At 52.0% G+C, this 17596-nt stretch overlaps 1 protein-coding gene across 1 annotated transcript; it reads right to left on the bottom strand.

The window, feature by feature from the left end:
- Window positions 1-12977: 12977 nt before the first annotated feature.
- On the bottom strand, window positions 12978-16106 carry LOC100898059 (phosphoribosyl pyrophosphate synthase-associated protein 2). The gene is made up of 9 exons (XM_003739879.2): window positions 15997-16106; window positions 15738-15872; window positions 15096-15148; window positions 14843-14912; window positions 14443-14731; window positions 13890-14015; window positions 13662-13784; window positions 13389-13535; window positions 12978-13255 (listed from the first exon to the last, which is right to left on the bottom strand). Exons 2-9 carry the CDS (start codon window positions 15833-15835, stop codon window positions 13091-13093), a joined length of 1071 nt encoding a protein of 356 aa, XP_003739927.1. The 5' UTR covers window positions 15836-15872; window positions 15997-16106; the 3' UTR covers window positions 12978-13090.
- Window positions 16107-17596: the final 1490 nt, after the last annotated feature.

The following is a 17596-nucleotide window of genomic DNA, read 5'->3' as shown; positions in this document are numbered from 1 at the left end:
CCGAGACGTCCAGCCCAAATCATTTTCCTTATGCCTAATTGAGGCGATCTAGGGAGCTATAGCTGTCTTGCCCATTTGAGGTGTGCTCCGCGGAATCCCATCGCGACCGTACACTTAACCGCAGACCCAACATCTCAGGGGAAAGAGCCCACGTCGAGGCAGGTTTCAGAGAAAGCTGATTTTTGGCTCCAATTCACAGACCCCTGAAGGCGGACACCCTCGCGTCGAGACATGGCTCCTGCGCACGGAGTCAATCTTCCTTTCCGAATCGTTTCCCCATACTGTTCCCTCAGCTCAAACATCCTTGTGAGCCCGCTCCCTCGACACAGAGCCCTCGCCGCAAACCGGAATCAAATCAGCATTCTGGGAGCTAGTCCTGGTGGTCGCGATTCTATTTCTGAGTGTCTGACTCTTGGAACTCGTCTCCCGGAGCCTCAACCTCCGCTTACAGAGTTGCACGGAATCAGCCATGTATCGTAAATGGATCTCTCAATTGATATTATCACTTTTGAAAAGCAATAGCGTAGATTCGGACCGGAAGAGAAACTTCTCCCCTCTCACATCAATAGCCAGGGGGACGGGGGGTGGAAGACATCGCAGAACGAATTTCACGACTCTTCCGTCTCCTTCCCGGAATCCCTGATCCTGAATGCCGTTAGCGATATTACGTGGGACTTATCCAGTCCTTGAAACGTCTGAGAAAGCGAGGACCCAAGTCACCGCCTGGATGTCTGACCGACTGACTGCTCACTTGCTTGCCTGTCGTTCCGTTCGCCTGTTTGCCTCAAGTCGAGTCTGAGCCCGGAGCAGTCATCGCCGTGGGCTGCAGTCTCACCCCATCAAGCGCACGGCAATGAAGCTGATCAGCGTTGCTGCCGCCACCGTGGAGTTCGCCGTTACGTGTCCGCCAAAAAAGATAAATGAAAAAAAACATGATAAGCTCTTCCTCCCCACGAATTCAGCACAAACTAGTCTCGTCTATCTTGGAAATGCTCCGTTTTGAGATTCAGCAGCTCGAATAGTTTCGCGAAGACTGCGACAATGTCCTTCCTGATGCAATCACTGGACGACATCCGACCGTCTGGGAGGCCGTCTTTTCGGCGGGAGATCGGCTGTCTCAATTTCAATCTCAGTAAAGCATCCAGAGGGAACCCACGCAAGCAGACCGAATGGCGTATCTGGTGCGTCATCAGGGAACTTATCGAGCTTGACAGCTCGGCCATTCAGACGCGAAAAGAAATAAACAGGACTCCGCTGTCATGTCCGATTATCCGGCTACGGCATTGAAGTCTGATCAGCGGATGTGTTTGCGAATATTCTGGGTGCTTCGCTTGACTGCCTCGGAGATCTTCCTCCTCCACAAAATACAGATTCAAGTTCTTCGTGCCGTTTTCAATCGCTGCCGGCTGTGGAGGTTAGAGAGGTCTCGAGAGCTCGAGTGTATCGGCACCGAGCCGAGGGTATCAGCACCGAGCCCCGGCGAAGACGGAAATCGGCGGACAGTAAATCCGGTTGCCTTGCGGCAGTATTCCCTCATCTCATGCTTTCACTGGTCCCGCTTGCTTGCTTGCTTGCCCGCTTGCTACACTGTATAACTAAATGTCGTCCGGGTCGCTGACTGGCTCGCTGTCGCTGAGCAGCTCGGTAAGAAAGTAGATGTCCTTTGCGGTGACAGTAGTCCCGGTGTTGGGGACGCAAGAGGAAGAGAACGTATAGGACGAAAGACGACAAGCACGGGATAGAGGGAGAGCAGCCAGAGGATAATGATGGCCTAATGTATCTCCAGGGCCGACTGAACGGCAAAGAGCTGAGATAAACGTCGAGAACTCCTCGTTGGCCCTGTTCACGTGTGTGAGCGTGAGGCTCTAGGACACATCCCGCAGGAGATATTTCGTTGCTGCCTGTGAGCGAGTAGACAAACAAATAAATAAACAGACAGACTTGCGGGCAGACGATCTATCTTATACTTTTGTTTTACTTCCGCTTCGGTTACTCGAGCTCGGAGGACTGACACCGTTCTCGGAGTTGGCCGCGTTTCCATCATGGATGACCGCGCTTTCTTTTATTCTTCTCGTTCCTCTCCCATCCGCAACTTCCTTTTTATGGGTCCGAGTCACTGCTTGCATTATTCCTCAAAGCAGCTGGAGAGGCAGAACAACAACAACAGCAGCAAACCCACGCGTTAGCTGAATAACGTCCTATTTGCGCGCTCAGCTTGAATTCCTGAAAGGTCCCTGATCTAGTGCTTGCGAAGAGCCCCCTTTTCTCCCAACCCGTATTCAGAAAGTTGGATGTAACGTGCTCGGACCCGAGTTAGATTCTGGCTCGACGACTCGTCCCTCAATGGACGTCGATGTTCCCCTTTATTGTGACCCTTTCAAAACTCCATAGGATAGTCTGGAGCGAATTTTCGAACACATCTGGCGAAACTCCTGAAAAGCTGACTCGATCCGAGGGGATCACCAGCTTTCGCGGGCCAGATATGACTTTTCGCGAATTCAGCTGTTCCTCACGATAGAGCCAAAAATCGAAGGGATCGAGGACTGAGCCAGGGGAAACTCGGAAGTCGATCGATGTGCATTAAACACAAAGTTGAGCTCATGCCCCGGAAGCGTGAGTTCATTTTCGTCATACTCGGCTTCGCTGTGGAAGTTTCCGATGAAACCGAAGCGATCCAACACTCGGCGAGACTCATCAATTATTCATTTTTATCATAATTACATTACAGGATTCATTTCCCCCATTTCAGTGAGCATCCCCCGACTTCTTGCTCATTCTCGGCTTCGTTTCCGTTCCATGCTGTGAGCGCTGGCCCTTCCGGGGATCATTCGGTTCTACTCGACGGCCTCCTCCTGTCGCATCATTGCAGATGACTTTCATCGGTCTCGGTACCAATCTTGGAATGCGAGAATCAACTCTCCCATCATCAATCTGTCTTCTCAGGAATTCCCGAGATCCCACCGGACCCTCGTCAAGTTCATGCTCCTCCGGTGGTTAAGCTCCTCATACATTCGGGTTCTTCGTTTTCGTTCACTGAGGAACGCAGCCACGGTTGTTCTCTCCTGTCGAGGCCTCTTCCCCAAGTATCCTTGCTAAAGTCTCGTAAAATTCTCCGAATCGGTCCGGTCAGTCAGTGCGAATCTGTGCCAGTCCCCTCACTCAGAAGACTCGGGCCATCGGTCGTTCTCGGAATTCCCGTGAACAAGCGGGAGTCGGTGCGTTTGTTTGTTGAATGCGTCCCAACGTACAGGTCATCCCGGATCGGCTCGCTTGCGCGAGGGAAGGAAGGACACACTTGGAGTCGGGATCGCATCACCAGCACCTGTACTTTCCAGGAGAGGCTCCACAGCTCCTTCAAGAATTCCTGATTCCTCTCGACGAGATCGTAATGAGCGTAAGCCGAATAGGGCTTGCAGATCATAGGGCTGCTAATAGGCCGATGTGACGTGACTCCAATCCCTATGGCGTCCCCTGAGATTCCAAATTATGAGGGAATGACGTCTGACGCCTAGCAGCGTGGCCTCAGAGAAATTTGAGTCCTGCTTTGGACCAGTGAAGAGAGTCGAAGCAGAGGAGAGAGGAGGGGCAACAGAGAGACGCGTCGAGCGGGCTTGGACAAACACTGTCACTCCCTGTGATGCTGGTCGGTGTGGGGAATTCGGAACCAGAGCGGGCCGCGACAAGGAAACGTTTTTTGATCAAAAAGTCATCCGTTGAATCAATCGATACCCTATCGGTGATTTGGGGAACTGATATTACTCCGTTGCGGGAAGCCGAAATTTCATGGGAAGAAAGATCCATACTGTCGAGTCTAGGTCGGGAAATCTCGTTCCGAATTTCGTCTCCCTATAGAATTCATGGCGTGGATTCCTTCCGATGAAGGACGAAGATTCAGCTTTTACATACATATGTAGATCTCCTCGGCGGGTGTGAAATTATCCTTTCGCAACAATCGCGAGAAGCGATACTACCTGTGATGTATCGCCTCATGTGTTCGGGGGAAGATTACCGGAACTGTAGCCCGGATCGAAATCGACCCTCGAATGCATACTCCTATTCCTTTTTCTTCGGCACGTTTTCCCTCACCTCGGCAAGGTTCGCGATTTCCTCCGAAAGCTCACACAGCCATCGTCGCGCAATACTGCAAATCGCTGGATGCCGTCCGGCGTCTGGGCTCATTCATCAGGACGCTAGTCATGAGGGCGCTTCGCGCCCTCACGGCTGAATTGCCCGCGTGTCGAATGAGATGCTCTCTAAGTCCCGAGAGAGTTGTCGACAGAAATCACAGATCACGGACTCATCTATAGGATACACTACAGAATGATGGAAGACATAATCTCCTTGTGGAATAATTTGGGGAAGCATTACGTTCAATTTCGTGGCTATGGAAACGCGACGGGAGCTGTCCTCATAACTTCTAACAGTCGGGCGCTCGGAATGACATGATAGGATGCGAAATAACATGATAGAATGCAAAGGAACATGAAACTTATGCGACGCAGATACGCAGGCTCTGGAAGACGATGAGCTCCTGAGACTGGCAGGAATGAAATCCATTGGAACACTCGATCCTCTGATCGCCCCGATCATGGTCCCGAGGCGATTCGAGCCTTCGTTTTAGGGAAGCTCGCTCGGTAGGCTGCTGCGCCGTCATTCGAATGGTGCGATTGTCGCCGGAGCAGCCTTAATATCATTTGAGGATATTCTGGAGAGCTCTGCGTTCGATCTCGGAGCTATCGGCTCATTGGCTAATGCAAAGCGAGCGGTCCTCATAGTTTCGCAGACTCGGGCGGTCGGTATACCATGAATGACAACATGACTCCCATGCGATGCTGACTCGCAAGCTCTGGGAGTAGCTCCTGAGTCCTGAGGCTGGAGGGAATGGAACTTATTGGAACGCTCTCGATCCTCTGATCACCCCGATCAGCATCCGATCACCCCGATCATGCTCACTTATGTTAGTAGGGTGCTGCGTCGTCTTTCGAATCGAGCCTCGGTGGAACGTTCGGGGCGTCATGTGGAGACAGCTAGTGGAGAGGGGAAACATCCAGCGAACACCGGAGAAAAACTTGCTAATTTTCCGGAATAACTTGAGAACGATGCGATTGATCGAGTGGAAAATTTCTTCATACGCTAGCAGGAATGATTCTGCATCGTCATGAAGTAATTTTGAGTTCTTTGACACGCTAATGACTCCGATTTTTGGTACGGTGACCGACATTACTGTTTTGTTCTGTAGGAGAGCGGAGGAGCCAAATCCCTCCTAGGACCCCCTGTGGCAGAATCGGACAGGAAGCCCTCAAGCCGGGTCGCTCCACGCATCGGGAGAGGAGCGGATTGATACCTCGTTTCTTCTTGAAGAATATCGAGATCTGTGTTGTGTCCTCTATCGGTAGGAGCGCTCTCAAGTCCACAGAGCCCGAGCCTGAGCCAGGAATCGCGAGAGCCTCGCTCGTACCGACGCCGTGATAGATCGGGATTGCTGCTGCTGAAGCCGGGAGTTCGACAGCGATGAGGCTTTCCTCGGATTTATCCGTTTTGGTTCCCGATTCAGCAATCGACCTTCGGGGTCGGCTCCATCATCGATGGCGGTTTCCGGAGACGAATCCTGACGGGGAATCTCAACACCTGGTGACGATGAAGCTCCGAGGTCGATATGTCGCAGTTCTGCTCAAGGCGAGAGACGCACAATACCAAGGAAGGCCCATTCGAGGAACCAGCGACCCGTTATGAGAAAAATCGGAATTCTGCGGTGTGTGTCATCGAATCATGGCAAATATAGCGAACGCTAAATCGAAGAAGGACTCATCTTATCCACAGACAGGTCAAGAACACTCCTCACCTGCTTAAGACCTCAGCAGAGTTTTTATAGCTTTTCCCTGAATGATAGCCTATAACCTCCTCGGCTAGAACTTTACGATGAATTGTTCGGGTTGCTGAGGAATCTCCGCAGCAGCCGGTGCCTGGAGGCGCCGGACGGACGGAAAAACATCTCCGTAGCGGGAGATGTCCACACACGGCTATCCAAGTAGAGTCGGTCGGTCGTTCGACGCGGACGACGGCCGTCGGCGACGTCACGAAATTCTGGAGTGTGTCCCACACGAGCCCTCGGGCTCCGTGGGGAGCGTACGTTCTGCTCACCAAGGCTAGAGAACGAGTTATCCCCTCCTACCTGGCGGACGACAAAGTCTAGCTCGGTTGCTCAAAGCGGAGGACAGATCGACCGACCGACCGACCGAGTAACGGTTATCCAAAGAGGTAACGAGGGCCGCTGTCGACGGCGCCACGCACGCGAAGAAACAAAAGACAGAAAAGGAGCGGGCGTTGCGTCGGGCAAAAACAGAGACCTCTATCAAAGTAGTTTCCTGAACACATTTCCACTTGTCTCGACAAACTCAATCCAGTGGGCAAGTGGAGCCTGCTGCTTTGATCTCGGCTTTCTCCATCTTATGCGGTCCAGATCTCTATCGTCACTAGCGATGACGTCATCACCACCGTTCTTCCATTCGAACCCAGACGTTTTGCCGAGACGCGCTTATCAAAATATTCGGATCAAATGCCTCTTATGACATCTGTATGTACCGTGGTCGCCGTGCCGGGCTTACACATGCCCACACACGTGCTGCTCTCTTTACGTAAAGGACTCCCGAAAGAACACAAAGGCGAGGCAGAGGTCACAAGAACTCATGAATTCATTTCTCCGCCCGGCCGTCTCATTCCGCCGCAGCTCAGAGGAGGGCTTCCCGGATCCGCTCACTTGAGATTGTGTCAAACGAGCCGGGGCGAAATATTGGACGAGAAACACTCGACAGAGATGGAGGAGCAGCAGCCTCACGTGACAAGCTCGCTAGTCGCGAGTGGCGGAGATGCAGGAAGCTTGCATCCCGAATGAAACAGAATCCCGAGGCAGGGAAGACGGCTCGCCAGACAGCTGGCTAGCCGGCCAGCCCATGGAATATTCCTTGTGACTGTAAGAGTGAGATATTATGGATGCCCACATTCAGGCAAATTGAATTCGGAGTCTCCTGGACTCTACTCGCAGCGAGTCCTGCTCCCGAGTCGCAAACGCGGGAACCTGCAGGAAGTTCCTCCTATTCCTCTCTGTGCACCTCTCCCTGTTGATGCTCGCAAAACGCAGCTAGGTTGTTTCGATGTCTTTCCCATGTCAAGAGTTAAGTCCACCGAGCCACGCTTGGGCTCGCCGGAAAGGCTTTCGCTACTGGAGACTGGCCACTCTATCTTTACGCAAGCGACAGTCTCAGTCCTTATCCCGTAATCCCCGAAGCCCACAAACGCTCTCTGGGGATTCTCAGCGACCGACCTCGCTCGGATCCTTGCCCTGCTGGTACATATATGGAGATGGCTCACCAACGTAAAGAAACGTACACACATATATGTAAATACGTCGCTGAGCGAGGAGTCGCTTCATGCTCGCTGACTTCAGAACATCGCCGACCGTCGCTGTCAGCTAGGAAAAAAGTCGAACGTGACACTGGAAATCTAATCAAGTCCGAATTCCACTGTCAGAGTTTCCACTCAAATTCGTCGCGCGTCTGGTCCCGATCTCCGACGTCCAAGGATCACAGGAGAATTTCCGCGACCTTCTCGGGGCTCTCACAGTCAAGGAGCGGACTTGGGAAAATACGCTGAATAATTGCGTCTGAGCTCGTCGGACCCAGACCGGAGAGTTCTCTCATGAATTGATGTTTCGTCCAGGCAGGAAATTCCTCTGGTCCCTGTTGAACCATCCCAGCGCTCGATATAATCGAGGGTGTTTGGTGCTAGAGAGCAACAAGTTTTTCCCACGGAACGAGCTGAATAGAGTCTGAAGATGTTTCCGAGAAACTCTTCATCGAAACTTTTCCTCGCGAGGAACACGACGAACTCCGGAGCCGGCACTGGCGAACACGAGAGTTCCCAAACAACGTTTCTGCATAATCAATCACCCTAGGACGAGGAACATTCTCTCCTGCACACATTTACCAAGTGCACCGCAACCGTGTTAGCACGGTGCACTCCGTCTCGAGCGTCATTCCTAGCAGGCAGCGTCGGCCGCATATGAACGGAAGGCAGTTGGCAACGATCTGGCACTCACCTATTCTACATCTTCGATACGTGTGTGATTTTTCGTCACGCTCCGAATAGGTTTGGAGAACTTTCGAGTCACATGTCCTCCTGCCTTGCGGAGTCACGCACAACTCTGGCGTTCTCGAGGACTCCAAGAGGCAAGAACTCTCCGCTGCTTGGGAAAGGCCCTTCAGAGAGGGTTCTCATGGGCTGGTCGCTGGCACGCGAGGGAAGAGGGAGGGAATCCCACGGCGAATCACGGTCTTGACGCACGCTCTTAATCAGTCATCAGCAATCAATTTCTCCAGAGCCGGATGTCTTTCTGCTTGTTTCTCGTTGAGAGCTCTCCTTGTCCAAGGAACTCAACGGGGTGCACGAGACGCGTCTTCCGTTGGGGCACTTGTCGAGAGGAACGAGTCTCGGTCCGAACATCGACTCGACTATGGGGCTTAATGGGGGTCTCATGCGATGAGTTCCCTGCGTGCGAGGGGCACTCCGATCGTCGGAGTACGATTTCGGTTCTGGGAGGGGCGGCATCTGATGGGCCTTCTCCCGAAATCGAGAGTACTCGAGATGCTCGGTTCTCTGAGCGATCCAGTTTTTCCCGTATTGACTTCCCCGAGGCGGGCCCGGGCTCGAGCATCTGGACTTCAAATTGAGAAATGGCGCTTCCTGGAAAATTCACGCTCTCCTTCTTTGCGAAAATCAGATGAAGCATATCCTGTCGCCGTCATGTTTCGAACGAGAGCAGAAGGTCAGAAGAATTAAGACACACGTCGGACATCCGGGACAGCTGGACAAAGTTTTCTTGCTGTCAGCCGAGATTTGTAATTTGTCAAGTACGCTCCCGAAACCAACTCGTGGGAACAATTGACAGCCGTCCCAGCGACCAACCTACCAGTCGACCTCCTCCTCAAGCTGGGACAGCGGCGCTTGAAGGCACTCAGAGAGCTTCCGGGCTTCTTCAGGAATCTCGCCAGCTAGTCTCAAAACAAAGGCTCGCTGATGCAATCGGTCAAAGGCAGGAGCAACAGCAGCTCCCGAGACGGTTCTCTAAGTTTCGGTCTGGTCCAGTCATCTCTCCTTGAGGATTCGCTGTAGCTCGGGGACATTGGGATCGGCCGTCATAGGATGACATCTGATAACCTTAGTTCTTTCGGAATTCTCAAGTCCGAATCGAATCCGGAAGGGTATGTCCAGTCAGGCTCGCTTATTTGGACAATGGACATAGTTCGAGGAAACGTGGACAGAAAAGGAAAATGGGTATCGGAAAGAGACTTCTCTCTCTCTGAGAAGGATCCTTGAGGAATCTTTCACATGCATCTATTTTCACAATCGGAGATCATACAACATTCCAACTTCCAACGATGATCGAGGGAGAATGAGAGAGTCACGGAAAAGTTCGAGGATTTCCGGAATCGTCGCGTTATGCGATGGTCGACATACACCTCAATCAATATCACAATATAGCATTAAGCTCTAATTATTTATCTATGCACGGTGCCTATCCCTTGCCCGGCCGCTTTTCACGTCGTTTCTCTCAGAAGTCGGTACCACAGTACCGGAAGCAGGTGAGTCTTTCCTTCGGACCGCTTCCCAGACCTCGATGGAGGCGGGGATATCGAAACCCTATTCTGGTCGCTTTTGTAACCTTTTCGAATTTTCCAGAGCCAGCGGCCCGTGGAGAAAGTTAGCCAGCTTGGCTCGCGCCCTCGGATGAACGGATTTAGCTTGAGCAATAAAGTAACTCTAAATAGATTCTTGACAGACCCTCACATGGAGCGCTTCCCGTGCACGCAGTGATAGTCTCACGAAGGAGGAGGTTCTTCAACCGTTCGGGGTTACGGTCTCCGACGGGTCGGACTGAGTTTCTCGGGCTTTTTTTCGGAATCCTACTTCCGCCTCAAGTCCCGCATGTGAAGGAACTCCCGTTCCTCGAGACCTCATATTAGAAGGAAACTTCGATCTCACAAATTTCACCAGTGTATGGGTCCCTGGTCTGAGAAGTACCTTCTGTGCAGGCCTTTACTTCCGAAGTTTTGTCGAAGACCTTTTCGTAGTTGCGAAATACAGCTTTTGCATGAGCCCACCCCATCTGGCGGTAGGATTAGCGCCGGATCCGTGTCAGAGGAAGAGAAAACTTCGATTCCACGCAAACCCGACAAGAGATGCGCGTTTTCTTGTTCTGGTAGTCCCCGAAGGTTGCCGTGAAGGTGGGGAATTTTACGATCCTCCCTCGAGAGGAATTCCCCTGCACCCTCGAACACTATCTCCCCAAGCCACGCAATAGACGAAACCCTTCTGGAGAAGAGCTAATTGAATTTGTAACCCCATCCGGGACAGGACAGGCCGCATATTCCAACTCAGGGAAACTGGAGGACAAGCACATCTGATCGGAAATTGGGATTTCCGCCTGAAAATTGCCCTCCATACAACACGGCTCATTCATGTCATGTTCATGGTCAACGCCCCGCGATCCTCGGAATCTCTCTGAGCGGGGCGGTCGCAGGATAGAGTGTCGGAGCTTGAGTCCGAACTCTCAGAGCTAATTTCGGATCATGACGACTCTCGAGGATGCAAGATTTATTTCGTCCCTCAGGGGCCTGTCTCGCGGATGCGGGCGTTCGACGGGCTCTCCTAGAAGAGCGGAATGCGTTTTTTCCTCAAGGGATAGAGACGACAAATTCATGCCCTTGTTTACCACTCCCCCCCCCCTTGAGGCCGAAAAGAGTGGCCTTCCTCGATCGATTCGGGGTTAACAACCCGGGGGCGGTGCAGCGATTGTATCTTCGCGGCCAAGGTCAAGATCGCTGCACGCGTCTGCGTTGGCAAGCTGAGCCTGACTTTTTCAATCGCAGACTCCGAGCCGGAAGGGGCGCCTCGAGCCCGAGCCTAGATCATAGAGCCCTAATCATATGTTCGGGTGCATCCAATGATTTCATGCTCCCGCTCCCCTCTGAGAATCATGCACTGCTGCAGGTCGATTGAGGCTTGGAACCCGATCCCATCATCGGAATCGGAATATTCTAAGCGATATTGGAGAGCAGCTTAAGCTGCACACCTCTCCGGCGAAACCGACTCAAATAATGGGGCTGACCGAATGGACCTCCCGATCCATTCCCCGTATGCTCTCAAGGAGGGACGCGAATAGAATTCCGTCTCGGGGGGACTTCGCGAGATTTTAATAGTCGACGACCAGATCGCTAAGGATGCCCCACGAAAAGCGCAAAGCGTAAGTGGTACGCCTCGATGGATCCGTGGACGACGGCGAGAGTTGGTCCATATTCGAGTGACCAGATTGAGCAAGATATCATCCGCCAAGTACCTACAAGACTGCGATTGTGACGTCTTCGGTCGCTGTTGTTTGTCCGTGGCTGACGGCTAAAGGCAGGTTCTGCAATCGTACGCTGTCTCATACATCAAAAACCTCCTCGTTATTGGGAAGAGTAGGTATATGGGACGGGAGGGATGGTCTCCGTGGGTTGCATCACAACGCTATCCTTCGGCTCTCATTAGCGTAAGATACGCACAAGCAGCCGCCAGGAATACGGAGTTGACGGAAGGCTCCAGCATGAATGCAACTCCCTCGGCATCCTGGTCATTAGTCCTTGTTTCGGCTCATGGGGATCTACGACGTGTGGACACACAATACGCCGACTGAATGGAGCAGCTGTGAGCTCGAATTCGGATCGCTCTCGATAGGGATCGGATTCCAAAACCAAAGATTCAACTCCTCTCAACAAGGTCCTTCGTCTCCAGGACGAAGCGGCGTTCTCGACCTACGATCGTTCCAATGTATCTTTGTCGGAGGGTCTGATCGATCGTGACTGTCGAACGGGCGGTTGCGCTCACGTGACCTGCTGTGAAATCCCCAGTATGACGCCCCGTCCCAGCAGACGGAGAGATCCTGTGGTCAGCTCGGTGGATCTTATCTCGAAGACTCTCTCAACTCCTCGAGAGGCGTTTCTCTTTCTCTATGTTCTCGCCGTAGACGAGGCGAGTGCCTCGTAGAATCGAGCGGGCTCCGAGATCGACTTTCCCCCATAGGGCCCTATGTTGAAGGGATCGTTCCTACCCGCACCCTTTCACGATCTATGGTGTTTCTCCGCATAGGATCTTGAACACATCGGGAGAGGTGTTGGCTCACGAAAAAGGTACGGCTGCGGGAAATGAGGGCCAGAGGAGATGAAGGAATCCGAGGAAATGGCCCGAAGCTTTCATTTCCGACTTGGAGCCTTGATTCGGGAAAATTCGGCTCACACAAACACTCCACGAGAGAACCTTATGCAGAGATGCTCAAAGTTTCGACTCCCGAACCCGGGACGACTTCGGTGGAGATGATCAAAAACTCTCGGGACGTTTCGGAAATCTCTTTCCACATACATATTCGAGCTTGGTCGATGACGGGATAACATGGACTAAGCTGGGTCGGGATTGCAAAGTTTCAGAAGACTGATAGAGCATTCCTTGTGCCTAAGCAAACGAAGTCTCCAATAGAGTCTCCCCGCCTGAACTCTAGACGAGCCGGTTCAGATCCCAAAAGGGGATGCATGTTGGCCGACGGGCCGGCTCTCGCTGCCAGCAGTGAGAGCTTTCACTGCTCGCGAATGGGAAACTCACAGTCTGTGTGCTGTTGACGCACTCAGCTTAGCGCAGAGTCAACTGAGCGAAAAAGCGAGGAGCAGCACAAGCAGTAGCAGCAAACGGGGAACCTGGAATGGGTCAGAACCTCCTCTCATGCAGGAGGCGAAATTCCCCTCATCTGAATTAATCCGAATCCAAACGTTGCTCCCGGCTGCTGCCCATTTCGCCCGAAGTCATGCGTGTTCGCACGGGCAGATACGGAATCCTCTGTCAGGGGAAGCGAGGAGGAGAACGATGACGACGATTCGTACACACGTAAGAAGCTGGAAGATCCAGAGGGATTATCCTTTATTCTGAAGGTATGGCTGGGAAACGACCCTCGCTCTCCCAAACTCGTTCTATAGGCGGAGGGAGCTCTACGAGCCCTCCGGCCCTCAATTTAATCCTCGAGGCCGACGTTCCTGAACAGATAAGACATCGACTCCTTGTTGTGGATTCTACGGATCGCCTCGGACAGTAATATCGAGACGTCGATGGTCTTGATTTTCTTCGATTGCATTTTCTGCAACTCGTGGTCATGGGGGACGGTGTTCGTGATGATGACCTGGAAGGAGAGGATCGTTGAGCGAGCGGATCAAAGGCGCAGATTTTTTTTCGAAGTTGCTGGTGCGACTCTTGGGGAAGCGGGAAGCATCCCTCGGCCACCGCCGCTGAAATTAGATGGTACGGACTCGAACCTCGTCGATGGGCGAATCTTCGAGAATGTCGATGTCCTGCGACAGAATGCCGTGAGTCGCCAAAATATAGATTCGTCTAGCGCCGTAGGATTTCAGAAACTCCGCTGCATAGACGAACTGACTCAAATCATCGATCAGGTCCTCCACCTGCGGAAAACGGGCCAAATTATTGGGGCGCCGAAGCTCTCGTGTTTATTGTGGTCTGTGATACGTGTTTTCGGTATCTGCCCGTGAGATTTCCTCAATGGCTCATAGAGGGTCAGGAACACTCGCCATGATCGCGTTCTTGCCTCGAACATCGCCCACAATCGCCGAGTTCATTTCTGGAGCTGATTCGTGGCACTCTGAAATCTTCCGAGATGCCTCGGGTGGGGGCGAATGGCGTCCATCCGTAATCTGGGATCGAAAAATATCGTTTCGATGGCTTGTGATCGAGTTAAATCTGCTCCGGAATCATAGATATGAGAATTTCGATGTGTACGGGTTATTGCGTATCCGAACCTCTTCGTCGACAGCTTTGTTGTGGATGACGGCCATCCCAACGCGGAGTTTTTCCGCAAACGCCGAGGCTTTGTGCGTCTGAGCGGGAACACGTGCGACAATGACCGAGTTCTTGTAGTCAGCGATCTGAAAAATCCCCCTTTCTTATCGATTGCTCTCAAGCATGCAGTCTGAACTTGGGAAGTCGATTCCGAGTATGCCTAGTCTCCGAAAGAATCTCTTTGTGACCGAGCCTTCCATTGAAGAATTTATGGAGAGAGGTCGTTGAGCGAATATATTTCTAGATCAAGTTTCGGAACTGTTCTTCCGTTGGAGGCTCTGGGACAGCTGTCGAAGGAGCTCCCCTCATCTCGGCGTCGCGAGGCGAGTTCAGCCTGTTTGCGAGGCGGTAATAAATAGAGGAGCGAGGAATTTAATTTCGCTTTGGAAAAGAGGGAATAAATTGCTCCTCTCTTCCACGAAGATTGCTGTTCCTCAGTTCGGAATCTGAAAAGACGGCGGCGCTGCGAAAAGCGCACCAGCAGTCCGGTGAGATCGGAAACTGGTCACCTACGTTTTGTGTGATGTACTGCAGGAGGAAAGGGCTTGCGCGAAGGTTATCCACCGGAATGTCGAAGAAGCCCTGGATCTCTTTTTGATGCAAATCCATGGTGACGAGATGATTGACTCCAGCTTTGATCAACATTTGTGCCAGAAGTTTCGATACGATGCAGCCCCGCTTCCTCATCTTGCTTTGCTTCGAATACGGAAAATACGGAACCACCGCTACGACCTTGCGAGCCGCAGATGTTTGACAGTGGTAGGCCATGATCAACAGCTCCACGATCGAATCGTTGACATCTCTGGAAGGTCATGCAGGGAACTTGATTCAGCAGAAATTCACGGAACCTGGATCGCCATTCGTAGAGCTTCAGCTCCGAAATGTTAATTTCGGTGAGGCAGACTCAACTCACTTTGTAGAGCCGGACTGGATGAGGTAGACGTTGCGACTCCTGACCGACTCGTCAATGTCCACAGCGCTCTCTGTAACCGAGGAGACGTCTGACGTACTTGTTTCAAAAATCGTGGGCGGCACTGGGCAAAGTTCAATGGTAACGCGGAGCTCGGCATCATGTGTCCCCGCTAATAAGCCGAGCGCGAGCGGCACTCAAAGGGAATCCAATGCACGTAAAACGCACGCCGCACTCTACTCTCAGGGCACTTTACCTTTATTAGCAAAATGGAGAACTTTGCTCTTGCCGACCTTCGTGCCTATGCTCCTGGAAACAAATATTTGCTTTTCAGAATCTCAGCCGACCCTCGACCGGAACTCCTCCCGCGGTGAGTTCCCGCCTTCCGTGGTCTCGAAGTTCCGTACATTTGAGGATCTCGATAAGTTCGATAGAGATCCTTCGCTAGTCTGCTAGACTCCCGCGAGTGTTTATGTGTGCGATAGGATCATACTTTTTTTTCGCCTCAGAATATTGGAAGCAAAACTCCTCAGTCAGTCCAAACACGCCTTTGGTAATCGAATCGTGGATTCTCGCTAAAAGTCACGTCGGCGAAACTCGGATCTTTGAGATTCGGTGCGGTGTTCACTTGAAAGGAGTCACTGTCGTGGAAATTTGTGATACGGGAGAGAAATGAGTTCCGATGAAGACAATAGGCGCTTCTGCTTGATGTCCTCGGAGGAGTCTCCGAAAATCGGGAAAATAGAGCTGGACATCCGGACTCATGGCTCTAGGATGGAGCTTGGGCATTTCTCTCCTTGTTCGAAACTCCTCTCAGAGAGTTGGGATATCTCCCCGCTAGGCGGGTAGAATTTGTGACATCTGAAGGTTGCACTTCGAAATAGAGCTTCAAACATACGCTGCAATTTTGTGGGCCAGGTCCAGATGAGAGTTCCCGCTGAGAATAACGATCTCATTCGGAGCTGGGAGCTTGGACAGTTCGTTAGAGTTCGGCATCCTGAGAATTCGCTGGACAAGTGCGCTGCGGCGATGTCTAGAATGTGGAGAGAAATCCATGTTATCTCCCCGAGCCGGAGGAACTTTCTGACGGGAGGTTTTGATGAGACTATCCCGCAATCGATGAAGTCACTCGTATCGAAAATCCATGGATCACCCACCGCGGAAACTTGGGAGATTTCGCCAAGAAGCAGCACGAATCCAAAATTACGCAACTCCGAGAGACACAGTATGGTCGCGCACTCGAATCTGACTGCGCCGACTAGTAGACGATGGGAGCGTCTCGCTACTAGCGGCGTCAGATAAGAGATAAGGACATTCGTCGCTATCCCTATCTCGAGATTGTAATCAACGAAAATCGTGTAGCCTTGTACTGAACGTCGATCGCTACCTGCCGGAACGTGAGCATCAGGAGCGCGAGTTCGGGACGGGCCTGCCATTGTGTAGAGTTGTGCCACGGGCGCCGGCTCTTGATATAGAAGACAACTTTCGCCTTCTCAGCCCTAGGCGATTGAGCTTGGTTTTCTCGAGGCTGGTATACATCCTCATAGGTTATAATCGATCATATTCCGACAAGGAGGGGAACTCAGAGACGTCCAGACAACCCCAGAGCGGACGTGTGGCAAACAACGGTGCCACGCCGATTGATGCCGATGACTTGCAGTGCTCGAACTCGAATGACTGGGAGTCAAGCCTGAGCGCGCAGAACAGCAGAATGAATTCTGCGGAGTTCAAAATAAAGGCGCGTTTCTTAGAATCGATCCTGCGATCCCGGGGGGAAGGGGGATCACGATCTGGGAATCAGAGTCGAAGGCCTCTGACTTGAGATTGCAACTTCGCAACGGGGGCTCTCTGCGCGCTCACCGACGCGCCGAGAAAACGTGTCGGGAAAAGAAGCCAATGAGCTTGTTTGTATGCGGCGTTGAATGAGCTCCGCATCGTTGAATCTCAACGAAGCCATGCGGAGTTATATGCGCTGCAAACCAAATGATAAGAATAAGAAAAATAGCTCAGATGACGATCTTGAATCAGGAAGCGGCAGTCCCCGATCTACATAATACAATTATCACTTGAGCTTCGAGACTGCACAACTATACAGGTACGGAGATGCCGAAAATCTGTGTATAAGAGGCAGAGATTTTACTCTGCGTCCATTTCCTCACCGAGAGCATTCGCTGCGTAGTCACACCAGGATACACGCACGGCTTTATTGTGATGCCTTTATATAGGCACATTCGCGTGGACAGTCGTGGGAGTAGTGAAGTATGATTGACGTCCGGATAGCGGGCGAGGACTCATCTATTTTTATTCGTATGGATAGAAGATGGTGCAACGAATGTCAAGATTTACATCTATGGGAGAATGGATGGAGGAATTCATGGACGGGCTGCTATGGTGCAGTCAGCGTGGCGGATGTTCCAAGTCAATGTGGGGATGGATTTTTTCTTCGTGAGAACGGAAAACCACGCTCTTCGGAGCCGCGGCCGGAATAACGTAGCGACGAGTCCGCGGGACAAACTTCCATTAGACTTCCGGGCCACGGCAGCGAAATACCCCTTATCTGAGTCGGAGCCCGCGCCGTGTTCCTCTCGAGAGCACGAAGCATTCTTTCCGAGAATTTCGTTTTTGCGGTCGAGCAATGTCGATGTCAGTGATCATAGTAATCGTTTAGGGAATCAGGAGTCGTCTGATATGCCGATAGTTTTCATCGTATTCTCCTTCGAAGAACGAGAATGGGGCGCACCAATTAGATTTAATCGT

Source organism: Galendromus occidentalis, unplaced genomic scaffold (genome assembly GCF_000255335.2).
Source record: "Galendromus occidentalis unplaced genomic scaffold, Mocc_1.1 scf7180000076600, whole genome shotgun sequence".
Classification (NCBI taxonomy): Eukaryota; Metazoa; Arthropoda; class Arachnida; order Mesostigmata; family Phytoseiidae; genus Galendromus; species Galendromus occidentalis.
Note: the sequence above shows the minus strand (reverse complement) of the source record. Positions and strands in the feature narration are given on the sequence as shown.